The sequence below is a fragment of the Stegostoma tigrinum genome, chromosome 10 (genome assembly GCF_030684315.1).
Source record: "Stegostoma tigrinum isolate sSteTig4 chromosome 10, sSteTig4.hap1, whole genome shotgun sequence".
Taxonomy (NCBI): Eukaryota; Metazoa; Chordata; class Chondrichthyes; order Orectolobiformes; family Stegostomatidae; genus Stegostoma; species Stegostoma tigrinum.
The window spans coordinates 82,089,621-82,116,793 of NC_081363.1; the positions used below are offsets into that span (position 1 = coordinate 82,089,621).

Below are 27,173 nucleotides of genomic sequence, written 5' to 3' on the forward strand. Positions count from 1 at the left end.
GACTCCAAAATTAAATAGAGACTGGGGAGGGGGGGGGTGGCAATGATGGAAGGTGGATAAAGGAGCAGATAGGTGGAGAGAAGGCGGACAGGTCAAGGAGGTGGGGTTGGAGCCAGTAAAGGTGACTGTTGGTGGGGAGTTGGGAGGGGGGGTTGGTCAGTTGAGGGAAGACGGACAGGTGAAGGAGGTGGGGATGAGGCTGGTAGGTAGGAAGTGGGGGTGGGGTTTAGCCAGTGAGGTGGGAAGAGCAGATACGTGGGAGAAAAGCTGAACAGATCAAAGCGGTGGTGACGAGCTGGGCTGGTTTTGGGGTGAAGTCAGCGTTGGGGAGATTTTGAAGCTTTTGAAGTCCACATTGAGACCATTGGGCTGCAGAGTTCCCAAGTGAAATATGAGGTGCTGTTTCTGCAGCTTTTGGGTGGCATCGTTGTGGCAGTGGAGGATGACCAGGATGGACATGTTGTCTCAGGAGTCGGAGGAGAGTTGAAGTGGTTCGCGACGGGAAGGTGCAGTCATTTGTCACAACCGAGCATAGGTGTACCAGGTGTGGCACTTCCTGCGGTTTCAGGGAAAAGTGCCAGGATTGGTGGGGCTAGTGGGGAATGTGGAGGGGATGAGGGAAGGCAGATAAAGGTGGGGAGGGAAAAATGTCCATGGTAGTGAGGTCAGATTGCAGGTGACGGAAGTGGTGGAATTGATGCATTGAATCCGTAAGTTGGTAGGGTCGTACGTGAGGATGAGCGGTTTCTGTCTTTGTTGTTATTGCGGGGAGGGGGTGTGAGGGATGAGTTGCAGGAAGTGAGCTGGGATGTCCAGCAGTAAAATGCCTCATCTCGGGAGCAGATGCAGCAGAGTCAAAGGAATTGGGAATAGGGGATGGCATTCTTGCAAGAAGGTGGGTGAGAGAAGGTGTCTTCTAGGTAGCTGTGGGAGTTGGTGGGCTTGAAATAGATATCGATTTCCAGGTGGTTGCCAGAGATGGAAACAGAGAGGTTCAGGAAGGAGGGGGAGGTATCGGAGATGGCCCAGGTAAACTTAAAGATTGAGTGGAAGGTACTAGTCAAGTGGATGAACTGTTCGAGCTCCTCATGGGAGCACGAGGCAGCGCCGATACGGTCACAGATATAACGGAGGAAGAGGTGGGGGTTGGGGCCAGTGTAGCTGTGGAAGAGGGACTGTTCCACGTATCCTACAAAGAGGCTGGCATAGCTTGGGCCCATGCAGGTATCCACGGCCACCCCCCTTGACTGTCAGAAGAGGGAGGAATTGAAGTAGAAGTTGTTAAAGGGTGAGGACAAATTCGGCAAAGCAGTTCAATTAGGCAATTAGGAATGGAGAGTAAATGCTGGTCCAGCCATCGTACTCACATCCCATGAGCTAAATTTTAAAAAATGAAACTTTCTTCAAGTTCCTAATGAACTTAAGATTAACTTGTCTAAACAATAAGTTTAATAAACAAAGCTGATTAACAACTACATCATATTCTAGAATTAAACTGCAAACAACTTAACTGCAAACAAACACATTCACAGAACATGATAATAAAATGTGAGGCTGGATGAACACAGCAGGCCAAGCAGCATCTCAGGAGCACAAAAGCTGACGTTTCGGGCCTAGACCCTTCATCAGAGAGGGGGATGGGGGGAGGGAACTGGAATAAATAGGGAGAGAGGGGGAGGCGGACCGAAGATGGAGAGCAAAGAAGATAGGTGGAGAGGGTGTAGGTGGGGAGGTAGGGAGGGGATAGGTCAGTCCAGGGAAGACGGACAGGTCAAGGAGGTGGGATGAGGTTAGTAGGTAGCTGGGGGTGCGGCTGGGGGTGGGAGGAAGGGATGGGTGAGAGGAAGAACCGGTTAGGGAGGCAGAGACAGGTTGGACTGGCTTTGGGATGCAGTGGGCGGGGGGGAAGAGCTGGGCTGGTTGTGTGGTGCAGTGGGGGGAGGGGATGAACCGGGCCGGCCCAGGGATGCAGTGGGGGAAGGGGAGATCCTGAAACTGGTGAAGTCCACACTGATACCATATGGCTGCAGGGTTCCCAGGCGGAATATGAGTTGCTGTTCCTGCAACCCTCGGGCGGCACCACTGTGGCAGCGCAGGAGGCCCACGACGGACACGCCATCAAGAGAATGGGAGGGGGAGCGGAAATGGCCCGCGACTCCCAGTCGCGGGCCATTTCCGCTCCCCCTCCCATTCTCTTGATGGCGTGTCCGTCGTGGGCCTCCTGCGCTGCCACAGTGGTGCCGCCCGAGGGTTGCAGGAACAGCAACTCATATTCCGCCTGGGAACCCTGCAGCCATATGGTATCAGTGTGGACTTCACCAGTTTCAGGATCTCCCCTTCCCCCACTGCATCCCTGGGCCGGCCCGGTTCATCCCCTCCCCCCACTGCACCACACAACCAGCCCAGCTCTTCCCCCCCGCCCACTGCATCCCAAAGCCAGTCCAACCTGTCTCTGCCTCCCTAACCGGTTCTTCCTCTCACCCATCCCTTCCTCCCACCCCCAGCTACCTACTAACCTCATCCCACCTCCTTGACCTGTCCGTCTTCCCTGGACTGACCTATCCCCTCCCTACCTCCCCACCTACACCCTCTCCACCTATCTTCTTTGCTCTCCATCTTCGGTCCGCCTCCCCCTCTCTCCCTATTTATTCCAGTTCCCTCCCCCCATCCCCCTCTCTGATGAAGGGTCTAGGCCCGAAACGTCAGCTTTTGTGCTCCTGAGATGCTGCTTGGCCTGCTGTGTTCATCCAGCCTCACATTTTATTATCTTGGAATCTCCAGCATCTGCAGTTCCCATTATCTCTGACACATTTACAGAACAAATGTGGCAACACAGTTCTGTGGTGATGATATAGATTTTAAACGAAACCAGGCTAAAGAAGAAAACCATCCCATTGATCAACAATGAGACAGAGACATTTAATATTCGAATCCTTGGATTCCCACACATACTTCATTTAGAAAGATCTGTGCAACGTGCCCTGCTGTAAAGTTACTTTTTGAGGAGATAGGGAGAGAGTCTTATTACTGTGAGCATTGGAGAAATTTATTATTTTTGCTACACAACCGATTTGGAAAAACAGACACCAGTTCCAGAAGGATGGTGCAAGCCAACCTTCAGCACAGAGGCGTCATCTCTTCAAAACCAAGTTTATCCAGCTATTAAATCCCTAAACCTCATATCTATTGTATCTCTTGTCAAAGCTTTGATTGTCTCGCTTTCCAAAGTTACTTGACCTTTCTGTAATTAACTCACAGCTCATATTATCGTTGAGATCTCTAGTTACTGACATACCAACTAGTGGTATCCTTCTTTACCATCAAAATTGTCCAAAAGTTTAAACATCTCAACAAGATCACCGCTTCTCTGCTCCAAAGAGAATAAGCCCACTTTTTCTAATCTTTCCTTGCATCTAAAATCGGTCATGCCTGGTATCATACCAGTAAATCATCTTTGCGCTCTCTCCAGGCTTTAACATCCTTCTTTCAATAAGGTCCCGAGAACCGAAAACACCCCAAATATCTGACCAATGATTTTTAGAGTATTAGCATCGCTTCCTTGCTTTTATACTCTACACATCCATATCATAATCCCTAGGATCTTATGAGCCTTCCTAACATCTATTTCAACTTTCCAGGGCACCTTCAGAGAATTATGCACTTGAACCCCAAAATCGCTCTGCTCCTGTATTGCCCTCAAAATTGTACCATTGAGCCTGTATTGTCACTACCAAAATGCATTACCTTACTTTTCTCACTGAAATTCATCTGCCAAGTGTTTGCATATTTAGCCAACTTGTCAATGTCCCTCTGAAATTGTTCAGCATCAAACTCACACTTCACTATTCTCCTTTGCTTTCTATCATCTGCAAATTTAGAGATTTTGCCCTCAACACCCATCTTTAAAACGTTTATATAAATCAGAGAAAGCAAGAGTCCAAACAGCAATCCCTGGGAACACTATTTGCAATTTTTCTTCAGTCTTTGTTTGTCTTCAAATGTCTTCATTTTATTGAAATTAAGGACTACTATCCCACTGCTTCTCAACCACTGCAGCTGAGCAGGCCCATGAAAATGTCCCACATCCCAAACCTCTCCAATCACACCCAAAATCTCAAGAAGGTTCCCCATGTCTTTACATTCTGCTCCACAAGTCTCTGTTCCATAGATTTTACTGTGCTATTTCCACTAACTCCACAGATGGCACCATCAAACACATCTTCCCACTCCCTTACACCATTCTGAATGGACTATTTCTTTCACAAGATCCTGGTCCATTCCTCAATAACCTCAACCCCATTCCATTTTCATAACATATTTCTATTTAAGTTCTTTTGTCTCTTCTTTTCTCAGTGTTCAAGGCACTTAACAGGAAAATTGGTAATTTACATGCACTTCTTGAGTTTTACAATGCAGTCTGCTCAACAATGGGGAGAAAAAACATAAGACTTGGTTTTTGTCTTGTGGAACACCTCTGATCAGATCATAAGCGCACCTGATCTGCTAGCTACCAGACTTACTGATTCTCTTTTTTTCTCACATGAACTTCTCTGCCCTCAACCTCCTGTAAGGTTCTAGTGATGCTAAATGCAAGTTTGAGGAACAGCAGTTCATTTTTCAATTACGTACAATTGAGGCCAATTTCGCAGCTGTTCATCAATCTGGCATTCAAACTCCTTGAGACACTATCTCTTTTTTGTAACCTGTTGCATCACCACTTCCTCTAGTTTTGCACTGCCAATTCATTTGTCAGTTAATATCTTGTCTTAAGCCTTATTACAGATCTTCACTTTTGTCGATATTTCTCCTTCTCTGTAGGGCAGCATGGTGACTCGATGGTTAGCAATTCTGCCTCACAAGGCAGGGACCAAGACTGAATTCCACCCCCGGGTGACTGTGTGGAGTTTGCACATTCTCCCTAAATCTGCATGGGTTTTCTCTGGGTGCTCCTACAGTCTAAAGATGTGCAGGTTAGGTGGATCAGCCATACTAACTTTCCCATAACGTCCAACGGGATGTGCAAGCTAGGTGGATTAGCTGTAGGAAATATTGGATTACAGGGATAGGGAGAGGAGTGTGGGTCATGATGGGATGGTCTTTGGAGGATCAGTGTGGACTAGATGCGCTGAATGGCCTGTTTCTACACTGTACGGAATCCATGGCTCTATTCGATAACTCAGTAGGATAGTATGCTTCATATGGTGCAGATTTGCAAGTGCAATTTAAATTGGGTGGAAACAAAAAATCCATCTAGCTTTGTGCTCTCAGTAAGTGTTATGTTAATGCCAATGAAGTTACAAAGTTATAGAGCTTCCCTGTTTCTCTAGGAAGCTTTTTTATAGATTGCCTGGAACTGCTGCATTGTCAGCTGACTATGGATTTCATTGTTCAAATTCCCCTGATACGGAATTAAATGTCTCTTGTGCACATCACTGGCACTACAAATTTAATTGTAATTGAACAGAAATAATAAGACAGTCAAAGTGGTATATAGATTTGGATCTGTTGCTGGGAATGCCACACCACTGATAAGGGCCATATATTGTAATTTGAGGTTTGTGCCACTAGATGTCCTGTATGAGCTAGGTAAAAAGAAAATGATGCCATACCATTTCACTTAAATCCAGAGGTGTCTCACACTTACATCACCACCATCTGCTTATCCTGAGCCTTCCTGAAAAGTTGAGCTATATTTGATATGTTAAATGTGATTATTTTAGATCATTTTGGTTTTAGGTAAAGTTTGAAGTCAAACGAGCAGCAACTACAATGCTTACAAACCTAGTATGACAGGTCGTTGACTTGCTTCAATCTTGCAGCTGTGAAGCCTTCATATTGCAGACTCCATTTAAACATGTAGCAGGTTTATCTCAGATATTAATCTTGTAGGTAACATTCACAACACAATTTCTAAGCATAAGAATCTTTAACAAGTGTTTATTGAGAGTTAGTGTCAGGAACATTTAAAGTGACGAGCAGAAGAGCAAAAGATGAAATTAGGAAAAAACTCCTGTATGCAGTGAGTGGCTACCATCTGGATGGCACTTTCTGAATTTGCAGAGAACACAGTTCCAATCACAATTTTCAGATAAAATTGGATCAGTAATTGAAGGGAAAAGGGTTAAGACTGTAAGATATAGGAGCAGAAGAGGTCATTCAGCCCATTGAGCCTGCTTCACCATTCAATGAGATCATGGCTGATTTGATTATCCTCAACTCCACTTTGTTATCCCCATAACACTTGATTTCTTCACTGATTAAAAATCTATCTCAGCTTGAATATTCTTAATGACCCATCCTCAATAGACATCTGTAGCAAAGAATTCCACGGATTCACTATCCACTGAGAAGAAACGCATCCTGAAAATGCTCCCCTTATCCCGACTCTGTCTTCTATTAGTTATCCAATCTCCTCTGCATGCTAATATTCTACCTCCAACATCATGGGCTCTTACCTTTTTAAGTAGTCTAATGTTTGGTACCTTATTAAATGCCTATTAATCATTCTTTGCTTTCCCTTTATCTATTCCGCTTGTTAGCTCTGCAAAGAATTTGTCAGGCATAATTTTCTCTTCATGAAGCCATGTTAACTCTGCATGATCACATTAGGGGTTTCTAAATATTCAACTATTATATCCTTCATATTAGTCTTTAACATTTTCTCAATAACAGATATTAAGCTAACGGGCCCATAGTTATCTGTTTTATTGTCTTCTTCCAGTTTTAAATAAAGATTTTACATTAGCAGTTTTCCAAACTTCTGGGACATCTCCAGAATCTTAGGTTTTTAGGGACATTTTCCAGAATCTAAGGATCTAGGGTCTTTTCCATCTTTAGCCCTACTTGTTATCATATTTATTTACTCTTCCCCTTTTGTTCCTTGCTTACTAAGTAATTTTGGAATGCTATTAGTGTTTTCTACTATGAAGACCTATACCAAGTATTTATTCAAATCCTCTGCCATTTCCTAGTTCCCATTATTATTTCCTTGTTGACATTGTCAAAGGGTCCTGTATTCAATTTAGCATCCCTCTTCCTTTATATATATTTAAAGAAGATCTTGTTGTCTGTCTTGATAGTTTATCTTGCTCCCCTTTATTATTGTTTTGGGTGTATTTTGTTTGCTTTTTTGAAACTTTCCCAATCCACTGGCTTAACATAATCTTTGCCACATTGTATGTTCTTCCCTAACAGAGGTACTGTTAGAGCACCTTCACCACACTGACTGCAGTGGTTCAAGAATGTGGTTTAGTCTCATCAAGCCAATTAGGGATAGGCAATAAATGCTACTATTGCTGGTGATACCATTTGAATTAAAATGATTGAATGATTGTAAAGTACTGAACAAGGGATGCTGTACAATATGTTTTTGGATGCGCAGTATAGGTGGTGTGACTAGATTGCATCTTTATGTCGATAAAACAACAAAATGACAGAGTACTGCGTGAGGCAGCTGTCGACAAGTGAGTGCTCCTTGAAACTGGTTTTGAACAGCCTTCAAGACCACAGATATGGAGGTATATTGGATATTTCCAGATGAACTAATGGTTGATTAATTAATGGTACTTCTACAATTAAGCTCCAGTAAACAACTGACAGCACCACAAGAGTAGGAGTCTGTCCAAAAGTAGGAATTGCATGTTAGGATTCATTACCGATATTCAATATTTCTGGACTAAGTTACAGTGCTGAAGTACAGCTGCAATAGCTCCTGGCATAAATCGGGTGGTTTGGCTGAGGCCCTAGGAACTTCTGAGGCACTGTTCTTGGCATAGAAATGCATGGCATTTCTTGATTAAAACATTGCAGAGATGTGGTTAAAGTCAGAATTCAGGCAGTGCAGTTAAGGAATCCTTACCTAGATTGCTGCTTGAATGGCCTTGGATGGCACCAAGCACAACAGCAACATGTGAATTTTGTTTGCTGCCTGCATGTAACTGCAGCATTCAGTTGCAGGCAGAAATGAGTTTTTCAGAATATGCCTTGGCAAGACTAATGTCTCCATATTGAAGATTCAGATCTCTGGACTTGGCTTACCTTGAAAGTATATCCAGCTTTGATACGATTCTGGATGGTCTCATTGTCAGCCTGTTTGCCACATAGGATAGCATACCTGAAATACAAAGCCATGATGTCACATGCACCCAAAAAAAACATAACATGGCTTTCCTTTAGTTGGTTTAGTTTGCTTGGTTGTGCACACTCAGAAGCTGATAAGTTACCATCAGAGAAAGTTCAGATTCTGTGATCCTTTTCATAGTTAATTAAGAATCTGACAATGAGCATTATGTTTAGTATGAGACAAAGCCACTTTGTTCCTGAAAACTCATTCCTTCAACATCCAAGTCACCCAGTCTTAGCTAGTTTGCATTCTGGCTTTCCTAGCAGATTATTTCAATAATTTATCACTGAATACATAAGAAAGTACATGCTCTGAAACAGTTGCCTTACAATCAATTTTTTCTCTGTTTCAGCTATCGAGTTTATATTTCTTATTTTGTATACCTCACGAATTATTTTCTGACCAATCTTCTTTATAAATTGCAAGTATCAAGCTGTTCTGATCTTTCCAATCAATAGGACCTCGCTATGTCAAGGACCAGTTGACTTTCCTCTGCACCACTTCCAAAAACGTATCTACTTTTGTCATGAGGTGAATGGATTCAACACAATCAATGGTGGAAAATACTCTTCCAGCTAGATTTCAACATATGTAAAATACTTTTAGGAAGATATTGCCCTACAGTCTGGTTTATTCTGCAAATAACTTTTACATAATCAGTGTAATCTGTGAAACATTGCAGAATGAACAGAATACCAAACTATCATGCATGAACTCAAACCATTAAATTACTAAAGTTTGAGAAACTAACCTGACTTTCCAGATTTTTCTCCACTGGAAAAACAACCATAATGACAAATGTCCTGAAAGGAGCAGGCAGGCAATGCACTTGGCAGTGTGAAAATATGCCTCCAGAAAAGGAACAAAAATAAAACCAGAAAGAAAAATTGCTGGGAACATATTTGGTTTTTCAAAACTCAAACCACCCTAAGTTGGCTGAAAAAGTACATTTTACAGATTTGGGCAGGGACCTTTGAGCAGCTAATCAACCATGTTAGGAATACAAATTTCTTACAGCAGGGTTTCAGCTGCCAACACCAACAAGCATTTGGTGAAGACTTTTTGGTGCTTCTGATAAATTGAAATGTAGAGCTGTGTTTTAACACAAAAAACAGATACCATTTAAAGGTACACCAAAACTTTAAAGATAAAACTAAAATAATTATTAGTAAGTTACAGTCACAACTTATTGCAGAAAAGAACATTATGCAAAGATTATAATTATGAAATGTTAAGAAAGGGATTTCCAATCCATCACTAGAATAAAAATGAAGTTAATTTTTCATGACTCCACAGTTATTTAAATGGCAGTTATGAGGGGCCAAATTTAAAATCATGGTTTAAGGTGATAAAATGGGATCATTACTGTTGAAATTTGCTTTCCATTTCCAACTTTATCTCAGATTACAGGTAATGTGGGGTCAATGATAAACACAATGATGGAAACAGCTGCAACTCCACAAGACTCTTTATAACATAAAAAACATAACGCATATGTTGGCAGAATAATTTTTGGGCAACAATTTTTCAGACAAGATTTCAAGCAAAGCCATCATTCTTGGTGAAAATTAAACTGTAATTATCTGGTGATAATTCTTCAGACATTTATCTGAAAAGAATTGCATTCCTGCTCCTAACCCTACCTGGTTTTGTTTCTTCCTGAACTTGTTATGAACAATATACAAACTTAGGAATGAATGGAACAGCTTTAATGTGATCCAAGATATACGTCAAGGGCAGAAGATGATGATAATAGATTAAAATCTCTAGGAAACTGACTATAATGCAGATAAATGTGAAATTATTAATTTTGAGAGGAAGAATAAAAAAGAAGCATAGTATTCAAATGCTGAGAGATTGCAGAGCTCCGAGATAATGATGTTCTAGTGCATGAATTGCAAAATGTATAGAAAGTAATTAGGAAACCCAATAGAAGTAGCTTTATCACAAGAGGAATTGACCACAAAAGTAGGGAGGTTATGCTTCAGTTACACAAGGTATTGAAGATAACACATCTTCAGAACTATGTGTAGTATTAGTGTCCTTTTTTAATGAAGAATGCAAATATGTTGGAAGCAGTTCAGAGAAGGTTTATTAGACTAAGAATTGGAATGGACAGATTGTCACATGAGGAAAAGTTGTAGCGGTTAGACTAGTATCTGCTGGAGTTTAGATGAATAAGAGGCAACTTGAATGACACTAAAGGTCCTGAGGTCGCTTGACAGAGTACTTATAGAAAGGATACTTCTTTTGTGGGAAAATCCAGAACTAGGGTTACTGTTTAAAACTAAGGGATTGCACATTCAAGACAAAGATGAGGAGACATCTTTTATCAAAGAGGGTCAAGAATCTTTGGATTTCACATCTTTAAATTCAGAATCAGAATCCTGGAATATTTTTAAGGCAAAGCCAGATAGATTCTTAATAAGCAATGTGAAATCAACAAAATTTATTGAATTGCACAGCAAGCTCAAGGAGCCCTAATTTATATTCAATTCTAATTCTAATTTGTATAGTCATACGCTCACGATCACCATTACGGGGGCTAGCGTTCAATTCCAGATTTCATTTATTGAATTTAAGTTTCATTCATTGCTGCGGTGGGCTCTGAAATCATGAGTCCATAGAACGAACAAAATAATACTGGATACCATTTTAAAAAAATGACAAATAACATTCATCTTTTCAAATTACTATCACAGTATAAGAGTTCTGTTGGAGGAACTGAAATTCCTAAGGAACACAGAACAAATATACCAGGCTACTCTCAGTTCACTGAACCATATAGTGACTCTTATGTTCTCTTCATGAGAAATACACACAACACAAAGTGTTACCGCTTTCCAAGTAACAGAACTTATTTCAAATTCAAATCCTACCTATAACAGATTTTGTAACTGTAAGATCCTTTATTACAAATTGCAATGTCCACCTACAGAGCTGGCGGGATAGAATTTTCTTTTGAAAATAGATTTAAATGACTGGGTGTGCTTTCCATGTTGTACAAAGAAATTATATTCATGCCATGATGTCTAATTTCTTTGTCTTTGCAGATATACTATTTTAAAGACCATCAGTGAACCCAGACATAAAAATGCTCTCGTGTTTTGGTAGTCCTTTATTCTTTAAATTTTTTTTTACTGACGATTTGATATTCCACTGGATGGTTTAATCACACCAAGATATGTTTCTTAAATCATTTAATCCAGTGGAATTGAATACGACTCCGATTTTGTGACCACATTTACCTTTCTATAATCTACACAGAGTCTAGTTGATCCATCCAGTTTAGGAACAAACACAACTGGTGAACTCCAGCCAGTTTGACTAAGTTAAATCAAATGCCTTTTCAGCATATACTGAATATCTGTTTCCACCTGAGCTTGGTCCTATGCCAGCAACCGATAAGAATGCTGTTTTATCAGTCCTGATTCTCCTCTGTCCACACCATGCCTAGCTAATATAGTACATCCAAGTGTATCTCTACATAATATCTCATACTTCCTCAGCATTTTCCCATTGTCATTTCTCGAAATAAGAGACCCGAGTATCTAACTGTCCCAATAGTTCAGTGTCAGCTAGTGGAACTTAAGGAGATTTGATTTGAGTACTGTCTGCCACTGCTTTTGTCTCATTCTTATTTTCCCAGTCATCTTCCAATACTCTTACCATTGACACAAGTGCTTCTTCTTAACCTCTTCCTTATGGTATCTTTTCAACATTGTTACGATGGCCACATTATATGCTCCTTACAGTCTTTCTATAAACAATACAAACATAACTGATTCTTCTTCCTACAAGCAGGAGTATTTATTGTAAGCCACCTTACTAACTCTCTTAACCACTTGTACGGACCACTCAATTTTGCTTTCAGGGATTCACCTTGCAAAAGCAACAGTACCAATGCTTTATCTTCCATTTGAAATGTTCTAGATGTTAATTGTTCATCTGTCCAATATTCCATTTTTGCTTCTGAAAATTTCAAATGCTCTTGTGCTATCTTAAATGCTCCAGAGAGTCTAAAAATAATACAACCATAATCCAACATAGGGAATCCTTCTTTATGATTCAAGAATTTCTCCCATATCAATTCTGATGAACCTGTATTCTCATAACCATAAAACAACTCAAATGGACTAAATCTCGTAGATTCAGTTGGGGAATCTCTGATAGCAAATAGTAAGAAATCTAATCCTCATCCCAGACCTCTGGATACTCATGACACTTTGTCTTAATCATGATCTTAAGAGGTTGATGGTATCTCATCAAAGCTCGTGTTTATGGATGACAGGCAATTGACTTAATTTGTTTATACCCAAACAGCTAATGATCTCCTGGAAAGCTTTAGACATAAAGTTAGAACCCTTATTAGATTGTATCTTAGTTGGTAGTCCGTAAAAAGTAAAACAAAAAACTTTTCCGCCACTGCCCTAGCAATGGCAACTGGAAATCAGAATGTCAAATTGTCAGGGTACACGGATGACCTGTTTCCATTTTCAGTAATGCTCCTACACAATTTACTAACACTCCACTGACTGATTCTTCAGAAACTAAAATGGGTATCAAAGGTCTTGGTTTAATCATACATTGGGTCTTTCCAACCACCTGACATGGAAGGCATGAACTGGGATATACTGCCTACTTATTCCATTTACCAACACTTTGGCTTTCAATGAACTCAATCCTTCTCCAGCATGTGTTTGAGTAGCTTCTGTGTCTCCTTTTATAGTTATGGGCTTGGATGCTTCACTGAAGAAAAAGGGGTTATTATCACTTTAGACAAAAACACTTCAAATCTCTCATCCACCCTATGAATGTCTTCTGCAATCATGACACTGATTATCTCTGGTCTCTGAGATGTAATTAAAGCTACCATTTGATTTCTAACCCTTTCCTTTTGTTTTTCCTTTTAAGATTCATTCTTACGAACACCGTTAAGTCTCACCGATTTCCCTCCCAACTTCCAGCATTCTGAATGGATGTATCTCGCCTTGTTAAAATTGAAACTCCTAAAGACCAAAAGGTCGAAAGAAATAGGAACAGCAGTAGGCCATGTTGCCCCTTGAGCCTGCTCCACCATTCCAATGGATCATCCACTTTCCTGCATTTCCCCATAACCCTTGATTCCTCCTAGTGATCAAAAATGTATCTATCTCAGCCTTAAATATACACAAGGACTCTGGCCCACAGCACTCTGTGGCAAGAAGTTCCAAAGACTCTTAATCCTTTGAAAGAAGAAATTCCTCATCTAGGACTTAAACTGGCACCCAAAGAACTAAAAACAATACAGCACAGGAACAAGTCCTTCAGCCCTCCAAACCTGCACTGACGCATTTTACCCTTCCATACTAAAACTACCTTCATTTACAGGATCTGTATCCATCTATTCCCTTCCTATTCATATATTCATTCAGGTGCTTCTTGAATGCTGCTACTGTATCTGCTTCCACCATCTCTTCTGGCAGCACATTCCAGATAGTCACCACCATTTGTGTGAAACGTTTGCCTTGCATATTTTGTTTCAACATCCCCTTGAACCTGTGCTCCCAGTAATTGACTCCTCCACCCTAGGAAAAAGCCTCAAACTTTCCACTCTATTCATGTCGTTCTAAGATCTCTTCATTGTCAGACTGTGCCCTCTGATCCACGACTCTCCCATGAGGGGAATCATCCTCTCTGCATTTACCCTGTCCAACCCCTTAGAATTCTAAATGTTTCAATGAAATCACCTCTCATTTTTCTAAAGTTGAGCGAGTAGAGTCCCAACTTGTTCAGCCTTTGCTCATAAGACAATCCCTTCATAACTTTGCTTCTGATTTTCACCTTCATCCTTAGTACCTGATCTGAGACGACTATGGAGCATTTCAACCTATCCATTCTTTACCCTTGGTGAATTGCTTTTTTTTCACTCTCCCAAACTCATGAAGATGATAGAAAAAACGTTTGTCATATGGATTAGCTCATAATCATCAACCATTATTGCTGCTTGTCTAGCAGTTGCTCCCCTTCAATCCGCAACATGGGTTTTATTCCAGATTATCGTACTTCTTTCAAAAAGTTTATGTATGTAATTTCAGCTTCTAATGCTCGTAACCACCTTTCAATATTATTTTGCTCAATCCTTTTGAATTCAAATAAGTTTGTCCCAGCTTTTTCCAGAACCTTTTCGTACGTGCCTCAAGCACCAACTTAAATTTAGCCAATACACATTTCTTTACAGTGGCAAAATCCTGAGAAACCTCTTCTGACGGTGGAAAATAAAATTTCCTGTGCTTTATTTATCAACTTGCTCAGTGTGAGCAAAGCCCAGTCCTGTTTCACCCAATTCATCTGTCTAGCCATTTTCTCAAATGACAACAAGAATTCCTCAAATTTTGATGAATCTGTGCAATCTAAAACTTTCCTTACTGGACTTTAAGTTATGACCAATTATTTCCCCACCAAGGCCTGCACCAGTATCTGATGTCCTATGTTTCAACTGTATCATTTTAAGCTAAGATTCATATTCCCTTACTTTCTGTCTTTTTGCAGTTCTAATTGTAGTTTCTTTCATTTCTGTTCTTTTCAAATCCATTTACGTTTCTTTTTCTGTCTTTATTTGGCATTTTCAGACCCATCTTGTTTTTTTTTCCATTCTTGCCTTATACTCAAGCTGCCTTAATTAAATCTAAACATCACATCAGCTTCTGATGTTTTACTACACGGAGTACCTTGGGTTTGCAGGAACTAAAAGAAATACAAGTACCATGCTAGTGTTCAATTATCTCTGTCTTCCTAGCTCTGTGAGGCAATACGAACACTAGTTTACCCAACAAGTCAATCGACCCAGGTTATGAAAGTATCCTTAAGGCTGCTAGAGATAACTCTGCCACTTGAAGGAAATCGTTTGCCATTTCCAGTGCCATGTCTCAAATGCTTACAGAATCTGATATCTTCCTTCACCAGTGCTATTTTACTAATACTGTAACAAAATCCTCATTGCATCTGTTTCAAACTAATTCTGGACAAGTCCCCAATTCTTATGGTACTTCACAGGATAGCTCAGGAAATTAATCACACTATCCTCAGAGCTGTCACAATAGCTAATGATTTTAAGAAATATGCAGAATTCCCCAATTTATCTGTGTTTTAAACACAGAAAGTATGGACTGGGTTTCTGTCCATGACAGTTTGTTACAAATAAATAGATTTGAATCACTGATAAATAATTATAAACTGTCAACATACAACTTTACTCATTACGACTCTAAACCACAAAAAGAAACTCTCCTTTGACACACATATATTCAGGCAGACACAACGAAAGGGTGTTATAAGCAAAGGGAAACAATGGAATAGTATTTAAGTGATCCCTATCGCAAGGTTGGCTGAGACGATCCTTTTGCTGATGAGAACACTTTCTCAATCTTCCCTCTGCAGGTACTTTCACTTATTTGGCACAGTGTGACTATTCACACTTATCAAGGTCTCTGAGTTATTAATTATATGTTACAGTTTACAGCAATTGATAAGGGGAAATAAACCAGCTATCTTCAGGCTTGAGATGCTTTTTACTGCTGAAGAAAAACAAGTCTTACCCTTCCACGGGTCTGATAGGTTCTGACGTGAACATTCACAACCCCAAGCTGTTCAGTTGCTGGAGGCAGGCATGCACACAGGAGGCCCTTGCAATTAACAACTGGTTCCCTTTAACAGACAAATCAAATCTCTGTTGCCAGTCAAATGTCCATTCATACACACATAGCCCTGAGGCTCTAGTTCATCCGTAACTAGGCTTTCCCCACTGTTTGAACTAACATCTATGCAAACAACATTTACAAACACTAATCAGATAACATGAAACATTCAGCAAACTTTGGCCTTTAAACCAGTCCATTTGTCATTTCAGTTTGCAATCAATAATACTGAAAAATAAAATGATACAGGAAGAGTTGTGAATGGGTTCCAATCTTCACTCCATTCGCAAATCAATTTGTTTGCAAGTTGAAAAACAATGCAGAACAAAATAAAGCAGCTGTTCGTAAGTAAACGTTCACGCGGCAGATCTTTAAAACTACACTGTGGGATCACTTTCATAAGAACGAACGTTCATAAGTTGGGAACTCAACGTACCGTCTTTCCAATATTCACCTAAAGCTCCAAGGTTCAGAATCTACTGACTTACGATTAGGCTGCTATCAGGGAGACAAATGGAATGTTCAGTCATAGAGGAGTTTGAAAAATAATGGCTTAGATCCATCCAATATTTAATTGGATTGGGGTGAAAAATCCTGTCTAATAGCCTTCAGTTATAAATCACCCTAGGCAAGGCTATTATATCGCATTTTGGGCATGCAGCATCATAGTTCAGATTAACACAGTCTCGATGGTGATTACTGTACTGGATATTTGGTGAGACTGTCAATAAGATATCAGCATATGCAGAGAATACTAGGACATCTTTGGATGGGAAAGGAGAGGCAGAGAACAGAGAAGAATACAGAGGGTGGGGAATGCAGGGGTGGTGTGGTTTGGGAAGAGGAGGGGGAGAGAGTGTGGTCGAAGCAGAAGTGAAAGAGGGGATGAAAAGTGCAAGGAAGCCAAGTAGACAAGAAAGGATAAAAGGGTAGGAGGGCAAAGAAGACTGGCTGACAAGGTGAGGGGAGAACACGGGGAGGGAAGGAAATGAGAGGCTGAGGGGAGTAGAGAGAAAGAGAGAGAGAGGGAGAAAGACACACAGACATGAAGAAAGAGAAAAATAATTTGATCAACTACCTTTAACGTGGCCTCATGACCCAAGGTGATTAACAAGGGCTACACCAATACAAATGGAATTGACACCAAAAGTACAAATGGAGATGTTAGTCCTAATGCGTACCATGTGACAAAGAAAACTCAATACTCAGTATTGTACAAAGGAATGGGAAGTGAACGCAAGTCTTTTTTGCTGCAAACTCACTGCAGACACTCGTACTGCATTAACCCACTTCAGCCATTCAAAAGGAAGGCAGAAAAACTTCAAACAAGATGATCTCAGAAGAAATGAGAAGCACAGCAGAGATTGGGAGGGAAAGCAAACAGTAATATCAGATGCAGCTAAGAGCCATATTTCATCAGACACCAGAGATAATGGGAACTGCAGATGCCGGAGATTCCAAGATAACAAAATGTGAGGCTGGATGAACACAGCAGGCCAAGCAGCATCCCAGGAGCACAAAAGCCGACGCCTCGGGCCTAGACCCTTCATCAGAGAGTGATGAAGGGTCTAGGCCCGAGGCGTCGGCTTTTGTGCTCCTGGGATGCTGCTTGGCCTGCTGTGTTCATCCAGCCTCACATTTTGTTATCTTTCATCAGACACCTTTCAGTGATATATTAAGATTGGTACACACATTACAGTGCTTGAATAGGATTTCCTAATAATAAGTGAGTAGTCAGTTATTCACCATCACAGTCATAATCATGCAACGTCATTTATTTCACCAGCAATCAGGAGACAGGTAGTAGGATGGAAAACAAGCTGGTCACTAAACAGAGAAAAACAACGTGAAGGTAAGTGTTGCTTTTCAGACTGGCCAAAAGTGAGAAGTAGTGTTCCATGTACAGCAGTGTTGCTATCACCTTTGTTCACAAATTATATTTAAAATCAGGAAGCAGAAATAGTTTCTAAATTTTATGGAAATCATAAAGCTGGGGAAAAGGGATTTGGCTAATATACAGAAAGATTATGACAAAATGCAAAAAGATATCAACAAACTTGCAGAATTGGCATTTTTTTAAAATATAGGGAAGCGAGAGTTGGTTAATTCCCTTATTCATTCATGGGATGAGGCATCGCTGGCTAGAAAGCATTTATTGACCACAGGGCAGTTAATAGTCAAGAGGTAGGTCAGACCAGGTAAGGATGGCGGTTTTGTCTCCTGAAAGACATTAATGGACCAGGTGGGTTTTTCCGATAATCAGCATCAGATTCACAGTCATCATTAGACTCTTAATTCCAGATATTTATTGGATTCAAATTCCACCATCTGCTGCGGCAGGATTTGAATCCAGGTCCTTAGAACATTACCTGGGTCTCTGGATTAACAGTCCAGCGATAATACCACCAGGCCAATGCCTCCCCTTGGTACATAATTTTGAAGTGAAGTACTTGGAGATCATATACTGCTTGGAAAATAAGAATCAAAGCAGGGTAAAGGAGCAAATGAGTCTCAGATTAAGACACATGAATCACTAAAAGTAGCAATACAAGTTATAAACTCACAAGAACATCAAGCACTAGTGTTCATTTCTAGCAGGAAAATGTTGAAAAACAGAGAAGTCATATTAACTCTCTATTGATCCTTAGATTAGATGACACTTGCACTGGTGTTGTTAAAAGTATATAGAGATATAATGAATCACTGGGTAGTATGCTAGAAATCAAGCCCACTACTCCTGGATTCATCACGAAAATTTAAGATTTTAAAATAAATACATAAAATTTCTCAATGTACTTGATTTTAAGACTAGGCTGACAAAAAATAAGGACCAGGTTTCTTATTAAACAAGAATTACTATTTATTACAAGCAATTAGATTCTAGCTACAGGTGAACAGTTATAAACAGGCATATAGCACTACCAAATAAAACACTAATCCTCTTATAAACCACACTCTTTCCCCACAGACATAAACACACACACAGATACAAATATAGAGAGAAGCAGACAAATGTGAAGACAGGCAAAACACATGGACGGAGGGAAAAACGACTGGAAAGATGGTTCATTAACTTTTATCCACAAATTCTGTTGAGTTAATTATTGGTGATCTGAAAATTTCTTCCTAGCATCCCATTTCCAAACGCTTCCACCAGTTTGCAAAAGACAGGGGGTGGCTGATTCACTTGTAACATGCATCTGATTTATCAGTTAAAATTCACAGCTTACAATACATGGAAAGACAATACATGGTGTCCCCAAGTTATGAATACTCGTAATTGTGAAAGTGATTTCACGCAATGTAGTTTTAAAGATCTGATGTATGAACATTTACTTACAATCAGCTACTTTATTTTTTTCTGCATTGTTTTCCAACTTGCATACAAATCGACCTGCAAATTGGAACCCTTTTGCAGCCCTGCCTGTATCATTTTATTTTTCTGTATTATTGATTGTGGACTGAAATGACAAATGGACTCGTTTAAAAGCCAAAGATTGTTGAAAGATTGCTGAATTTTTCAAGTTAACTGATAGTGTTTGTAACTGCTGAAGGAACAATTAACTGGTGTTCTTCCGGTTTAAACGGAAAGAACAAAGATAGCACTTGAACTGGTGGAGATCAAAATCCTTCTCTGTATCTTGTTTCCATTTCCAAGCTGTTCAGTTACCTAACAACAAATCACATTGTGGGTGGCAAGCAGGAGGCCTGGTCATCAGTAACTTGTCATTAGGCCATAGACCAATCATCATCTTGCCGTCAACCAAGCTTCATCTGGAAAGAGAATGCCTCAGTTCCTGTCTATTTGCAATCACTTCATTTGCTGCTTGTCTGAACAGCTATTTATAATGCTTGCCATGGATGTCAGGTTACTTCAAAAGAACAAAGAACAAGAACAGTCCCTTCTGCCCTCCCAAGTCTGCACTGACACATTTTGCGCTTCCATACTAAAATTTTCTTCACTTACAAGATCCATATTTCCTTCCTTTTCATGTATTCATCCAGGTGCTTCTTGAATGTTGCAACTGAGTCTGCTTCCACCACCTCCTCTGGCAGCGTGTTCCAGCTACCCACCACCCTTTGTGTAAAAAACTTGCCTCACACATCTCTTTGAAACTCACCCCTTCAGACATTGAATCTGTGTCTCCTAGTAATTGAAACCTCCACCCTAGGAAAAAGTCTCATACTTTCCAATCCATCCATGCCATTCACATTCTTACAAACTTCTATCAGTTCGCCCCCTCAACTTCCTTTTTTCCAGTCAAAACGAACCCAGTGTACCCAACCTTCCTTCACAGCTAAAATCCTCCATCCCAGGCTACATCCTGGTAGACCTTTTCTGTACCGTCTCCAAAAGGATCCATATCATTCTGGTAGTGTGGTGACCAATGCAATATTCCAAGTGTGGCCTAACTAAAGTTCAAAAACGTTGCAGCATAACCTGCCTGTCCTTATACTCAGTGCCCCTTCCAGTGAAGGCAAGCATACCATAGGCCTTACCTACCTGTGTTGCCACCTTCAGGTGATCTGTGGACCTACAATCCCAGATCCCTCTGCATATCAATATTCTGCAGGTTCTGCCATTCACTGTATAAATTCCACCTTCCAAAAAAATGCATCACCTCACACTTGTTCGGATTAAATTTCATCTGCCATCTTTCTGAGCATACCTCCAACTGACCTACATCCTGATGTATCTTCTGACAATCCTCCTCACTACCCACAACTCCACCAATCTTTGTATCATCCGCAAACTTACTAATTAGACCAGTCACGTTTTCCTCCAAATTATTTATGTAGACCACAAACAGCAGAGATCCCAGAACTGATTCCTGTGGGACACCATTATTCACAACCCTCCATTCTGAAAAGCATCCTTCAACTGCTACCCTCTGTCTCCAATGACAAAGCCAGTTCTGTATACAGCTTGCCATCTTCACCTTTTGTACTAGTCTGCCACAAGGGACTTTGTCAAAGGCTTTACTGAACTTCACGTAGACAACATCAACCATTTTTCCCTCAATCATCTTTGGCACCTCCTCAACAAACTCGATTAAGTTTGTGAGGCACGACCTTCCCTTCACAAAACCGTGCTGACTATCCCTAATCAATTTATTCTTTTCTAGATGATTATAAATCCTATCCCTTATAACCCTTTCCAACACTTTACCAACAACTGAGGTAAGGCTCACTGGTCTATAATTACCAGGGTTGTCTCTACTCCCCTTCTTGAACAGGGGAGCCACATTTGCTATCCTCTAGTCATCTGGCACTATTCCTATAGACAATGTCGAGTTAAAGATCAATGCCAAAGGCTCGGCAATCTCCTCCCTGGCTTCCCAGAGGATCTGAAGATAAATCCCATCCGGCCCAGGAGACTTACCTATCTTCACCTTCTAAAGGATTTCTAATACCTCCTCCTTGTGAACCTCAATCCCAGCTCGTCTAGTAGCCTGTATCTCAGTATTCTCCTCGACAACATTGTCGTTTTCTAGAGTGTTGAAAAATATTCATTTAGCGCTTCCCCTATCTCATCTGACTCCATACACAACCTACCACTACTATCCTTGATTGGCCCTAATCTTACTTTCGTCATTCTTTTATTCCTTAAATACCTATAGAAAGCCTGAGGGTTTACCCTGATCCTCTCTACCAACAACTTCTCGTGTCTCCTCCTGGCTCTTCTGAGCTATCTCTTTAGGTCTTTCCTGGCTACCTCATAGCCCTCAAGTGCCCTAACTGAGCCTTCGCATCTCATCCTAACATAAGCCTTCTTCCTCCTCTTGACCAGAGATTCCACCTCCTTCGTAAACCACGGTTCCCGCACTCTACAGCATCCTCCCTGCCTGACAGGTACATATTTATCTAGGACACCGAGAGCTCGGTGTCCATGTACACAGATCCTTGAAAGTTGCCACCCAGGTTGACAGGGCTGTTAAGAAGGCATACAGTGTTTTAGCTTTTATTAATAGAGGGATCGAGTTCCGGAACCAAGACGTTATGGTGAAGCTGTACAAAACTCTGGTGCGGCCACACTTGGAGTATTGTGTACAGTTCTGGTCACCGCATTATAAGAAGGATGTGGAAGCTTTGGAAAGGGTGCTGAGGAGATTTACTGGGATGTTGCCTGGTATGGAGGGAAGGTCTTACGAGGAAAGGCTGAGGGACTTGAGGCTGTTTTCTTTAGAGAGAAGAAGGTTGAGAGGTGACTTAATTGAAACATATAAAATAATCAGAGGGTTAGATAGGGTGGATGGGGAGAGCCTTTTTCCTAGGATGGTGATGGCGAGCACGAGGGGGCATATCTTTAAATTGAGGGGTGAAAGATATAGGACAGATGTCAGAGGTAGTTTCTTTACTCAGAGAGTAGTAAGGGAATGGAATGCTTTGCCTGCAACGGTAGTAGATTCGCCAACTTTAGGTACATTTAAGTCGTCATTGGACAAGTATATGGATGTACATGGAATAGTTTAGGTTAGATGGGCTTGAGATCGGTATGGCAACATCGAGGGCCGAAGGGCCTGTACTGTGCTGTAATGTTCTATGTTCTATGAGAGAGGAGCTGACCAGAACTGACTAGGAGAGGAACCTAGCAAGAAAGACAATGGAACAGCAACGAGGTTCTGGGAGTAATTTGGGAGACACAGCAAACATTCAGCCCTACGATAAATAAACATATTAAAGGGAAGATGAAGCAACCATGGCTGACAATGAAAGTCGGGGATAGTATGAAAGCATATAATGCGGCAAAGGGCAGTGGGAAGGTGGAGATTGATAAATTCTTGATCTTGCAAGGCATTAAGGGCTACGGGGAGAGAGCAGGGAAGTGGAGGTGAAATGCCCATCAGCCATGATTAAATGGCAGAGTGGACTCGATGGGCCGAATGGCCTTACTTCCATTCCTATGTCTTATTGTCTTATGGTAAGCTAGCCAGTAATATAAAAGATGATTTCAAAAGTTTCTTTAGATATATAAAGGGCAAAAGAGAGGCAAAAATTGCCATTGGGCCACTGGAAAAGGACACTGGAGAAGCAGTAATGGGAAATGAAGAAATGGCTGAGGAAGAGAATAAGTCTTCAAGGTGAAAGACACAAGTAGTTTCCCAAGAATTCAAGACAGTCAGGGCGCAAAGGTGACTATCACTAAGTAGAAGGTACTAGAAAAACTGAATGGTCTGAAGGTCGATAAATTACCTGGACCAGATGGATTACACCCCAGAGTTCTGAAGCAGATAGCTGAAGACACAGTGGATTCATTAGTAGTGATCTTTCAGAAATCACCACAGTCAGGGAGAGTCCCAGGGGACTTGAAAATTGCTAATTTAACACTCCTGTTTAAGAAGGGAGTGAGGCAAAACATGGGAAATTACAGGCCGATTAGCCTGATCTCAATTGTTGGCAAGACTTTGGAGTCTATTGGGAAGGATGAGGAAGTACAGTAAAATAAGGCAAAATCAGCATGATTTCATCAAGGGGTTTGCAACCAAAGAACAACTATTCATTTTCAAAATGTGCAGCCATCCTTTAAAAACCACTGGGAACAACAAAGATCTTCTTTTGTCTCAGTCCACGATTTTAAAAACGCAAATTAAAAAGAAACATCAATTAAAGGAAATTAGAGAAGATGCAAAGGTAATACAAGAAATGAGGAGAAATTAAGCAGAAAAGTCTGAACAGGCTGGGGCTTTTTCTCTAAGACAAAAGAAACTACAAAAAATGACATGACAGATTTTCAAAATGACATATGGGATTTAACAGTGAAGATGTTTCCACAGAAAGATCAGTTAGCTTGGCTAAATGGGAATGGCGTGACGCAGAACAACACCATCAATGTACATTCAATCTGTTCAGGCTTAGTTAAACTTGGGATCTGCTTCCTCACTCCACCCTCTCACCCTATCTTTTCCAAGAGGAGTTGGGAACACATTTGAGGAGCAGTGGGAAGCAGCACAACTAGAAGCTTTGCAGAGAACACATCAGGAGAACAGTGGGCACTGTTTTCATAAGAAGGAGCAACTAGTGCAGGCAGGTGATTGGCTGAGTGAAAAAGACAAAAAGGTGAGAGATGGACCCAGCCAGTCAACACAGTGGACAAAGGGAGGACCGTGGCCCAGATCTTGGATCACAATTTTGTGGCAGTAATGAGTCTTTTCTGATGATTCAGAGGTTAACGTGGAGCACCCTTCTTACTTCAACACCAACCTATAAGCAAGCAAGTTTACAGACATCTAGGAATAGGGTTGTGGAGTTAGGGGCATCAGCTTGTGTATGCATGTATTAGTACCCCTTTACAGAGTGTGCCTGGTCTCCAGTTGTATCGGTCACCCCAGCCATTGGACAAAGACTCTCACCTGCAAAGCCCACATGGTTCAGTGTGCAATAGTCATTTCATATCAAAAGATCTTATGCCCAAGGATCTTCTATCCCCTCAGAGTGAAGTTTGGGGCCTAAAACATCAGGATGGCCATGGACAATTCCACAAGTGACAAACCGAAATCATACTGCTATCATGACCTGGGAACTCTGGTTCTATGGCATTGAGATCGCTGTCCTAAGACACAGCGGGCAGGAGGTCAGCTGAAAGAACAAGGATACACCTTCTTCTGGAAGGATAAATCGGAGGAAAAGCACTGACTCCATGGGATTAATTTCACCATAAAAAGCTAACTAGTTTCCAGTCTCAGCAAACCCCTCTTTGCAATAAGCAAATACAACCTAATCCTTTGGAACATCCTGACCCAGTCAATACATACATTCCAACCCTGAAGCAAAGTTTGCGGTCAAACAGGAATTCCCCTCCAATTGATTAGTCACTGCCATGTGTCCCAGAGGAAAATTAGATGATTCTCCTGGATGATCTGCAGAAGTGGGGAGGGATGCAAACCTTTGGAAAGGCATAATTAGCAAAGAAAATGAAAAGAAGGGAAACACGAACAGAGTTTTCTACCTTACGAAATCATAGAGCATAGCCTGATCTATTTCATCAGAAGAACGAATACAATATCGGTTAGGAACACCCTCATATTGAACATTGGCATCTACACCATGATAACTGCTGGACTGACCATTACTTAATTCAGTCTACCATCTTCACTGGCCCAAAAACAGCAGCAGTAACAGAAACACTGCCACAGGAAAATCAATGCTGGTGGACTCAAGAATACTGAAATGAAAGATCTACTCAGTCTACCTGCAGATGCCAAATGAAGAGGAGCCACAAAAGGCCTGCAAGTGCCTTGTCCACCTTTAAACCTTCAAAAGTAGCACGTGTAAGGTGGCTTTGTATTTTTCTACCAAAACACATCAAGGTTTGAGGAGAATAACCAGGAGATCCAAGAGCTACTAAATGCCACGTGCAAGGTATTCCTGAACTGGAAACACTACCAATATTTAGAGAAAGAAACTGGTCACTGACTAATAAAGGCCAGGGTCCAACTAAAAAGCCATTGATTTAAATGAACAGGTAGTGAGAGGAAAGAATGAAAGGAACCCAACAACTCGTCAACAACCACAAAATGCTTGCATTCTTCAGCACCACCAAGGTGTACAGCCCAAGCACCTAAGTGCTTACGCTATAAACAGCTAAGAACTTAGTGACACTCCTCAAAGACAGAGAAGTAGTGAGAGTAGAAGAATGAGTTGATCTTACTGAAACATCAGATTTGAAGGTGTTTTACAGAATACAGGCTGAGAGGACGATTTCCCTTGTGGAGAATTCACAACTAAGGGAGGAGTTCGCTTACAAATGGGCTGCACTCTTATAAGCTTCCATAATACCTGAGAAATTACAGCAGGGATCAATTAGAGAAAAGTTGTCCTCATAAGTGAATGTGTTAGCATCTGTGAGGAATTACTTCTCCAAACCGAATGCGTCACCTCCTCCAAATGCTGCACATTCAAAGACAGAATGTACAATTGGAAAAGCAGCAGGAATGTGAATAAGAGAAGAACTCACCTTTGGAAGAGCTGAAGCAGTTATTCTGGCTGGTTCCACTGCTTTAATCACCGAGAGGAAACGTGTATAGATTAAGTGATCCTTAGATTATTGGCTGTAACCAAGTCTGTTTTACCCTTTAGCCTGTAACGTTAATTTACACCTGCACTGTGTTCTGTTATTGCCCTTTGTTGAGAAATAATTGGCTTGTTAATTTTTTTATTGCAAACTGAGTTTTTACAATGATCTGCGCAGATGGAGGCTGAGAGGTCTACCTTGACATAAAACCTACTATTTAATTCTCCCTATTCCACCGAGTAAGCTTTTTAACATTTCAGGAAGTGGTGAAAGAACCGTGATATACACTGCACAGAAATTCAATCAACCAGATATTGTGAACTCATTAAATCAATTATGCCACATTAGAATTTGAGACCTTAGTCCACGTTTGAATTAGAAGCTACCCTTATTTTCCAGTCAAGGCACACAGACAAAATATGGTACCCGCTAGCCTAAATTAATCTAAGCCGGTATAGTGAGGCTGAACCTGATATACAATAAAAATCAGAATCGAGAGCTTTTCCTTGCTCTGCTGTTCCAATAAATAGTCTGTGCTTATTTGCCAAATGCTTAAGTGCATTATGAAATGAATAGTTTGCAATGAAACAAGTAAAACCTGAAACCTAGGAATATTAGCATCCAGTTGACTTAATTTAAATGAGGCAAAATGTATTGAGTCTATTTAAACGATTACAGCAGACCCTGTTTTTATTCAGCACAGAATTTCAGGAAGTTTCTTTAATTTATTGTGGACTATTAGGGTAGCATGGTGGCCCAGTAGTTAGCACTGCTGCCTCACAGTGCCAGGAACCTAGATTTGATTCCACCCTTGGGCAACGGTCTGTGTGGACTTTGCACATTCTCCCCATGTCTGCTTGGGTTTCCTCCAGGCGCTCTGGTTTCCTCCCACAGTCCAAAGATGTACAGGCTAGGTGGGTTGGCCATCCTAGATTGCCCACAGCGTTCAGGGCTGTGTAGGTTAGGTGGGCGGGATGTTCTGAGGATCAGCACGGACTTGTTGGGCCGAAGGGCCTGTTTTCACACTGCAGGGAATCTATGATCTATTATAAATATCAAAAAAGTTACGATCAACCCTGTCAAACATTTTCAAAGCTGCATTACAAACACCGAAGGAACATAGACAGCAGTTTAAACATATCTACAGACAGTGAAGGTAGCATGTCAGTCATGCAATAAGTCTGCACTCAAGGCAGATCTTTTCTACAATATGACAAACACAACTGATCTTTTCAAGGCACCTTCCTATGCAAGTGGAGGAGATATAACACTTGTGCTTTCACCTCTACCCTTCCCACTGTTCAGAGTCCCAAAGGATGTTTAGGGTGATGGTATTTTGTGTGTAGAAGAGTGTGTTTGTGTG

The 27,173-nt window shown here is 41.0% G+C and overlaps 1 protein-coding gene across 8 annotated transcripts in view; it reads right to left on the reverse strand.

Annotated features, from left to right (window-relative positions):
- Window positions 1-27,173, reverse strand: part of LOC125455417 (regulator of microtubule dynamics protein 3-like) — a 224,728-nt gene that overhangs the window by 54,941 nt on the left and 142,614 nt on the right. For all 8 annotated transcript variants that reach the window (XM_048537350.2, XM_048537346.2, XM_048537348.2 and 5 more), the window contains exon 7: window positions 8,038-8,113. In XM_048537350.2, coding sequence (XP_048393307.1) covers window positions 8,038-8,113 — 76 coding nt within the window. The remainder of the gene's footprint in view (window positions 1-8,037; window positions 8,114-27,173) is intronic.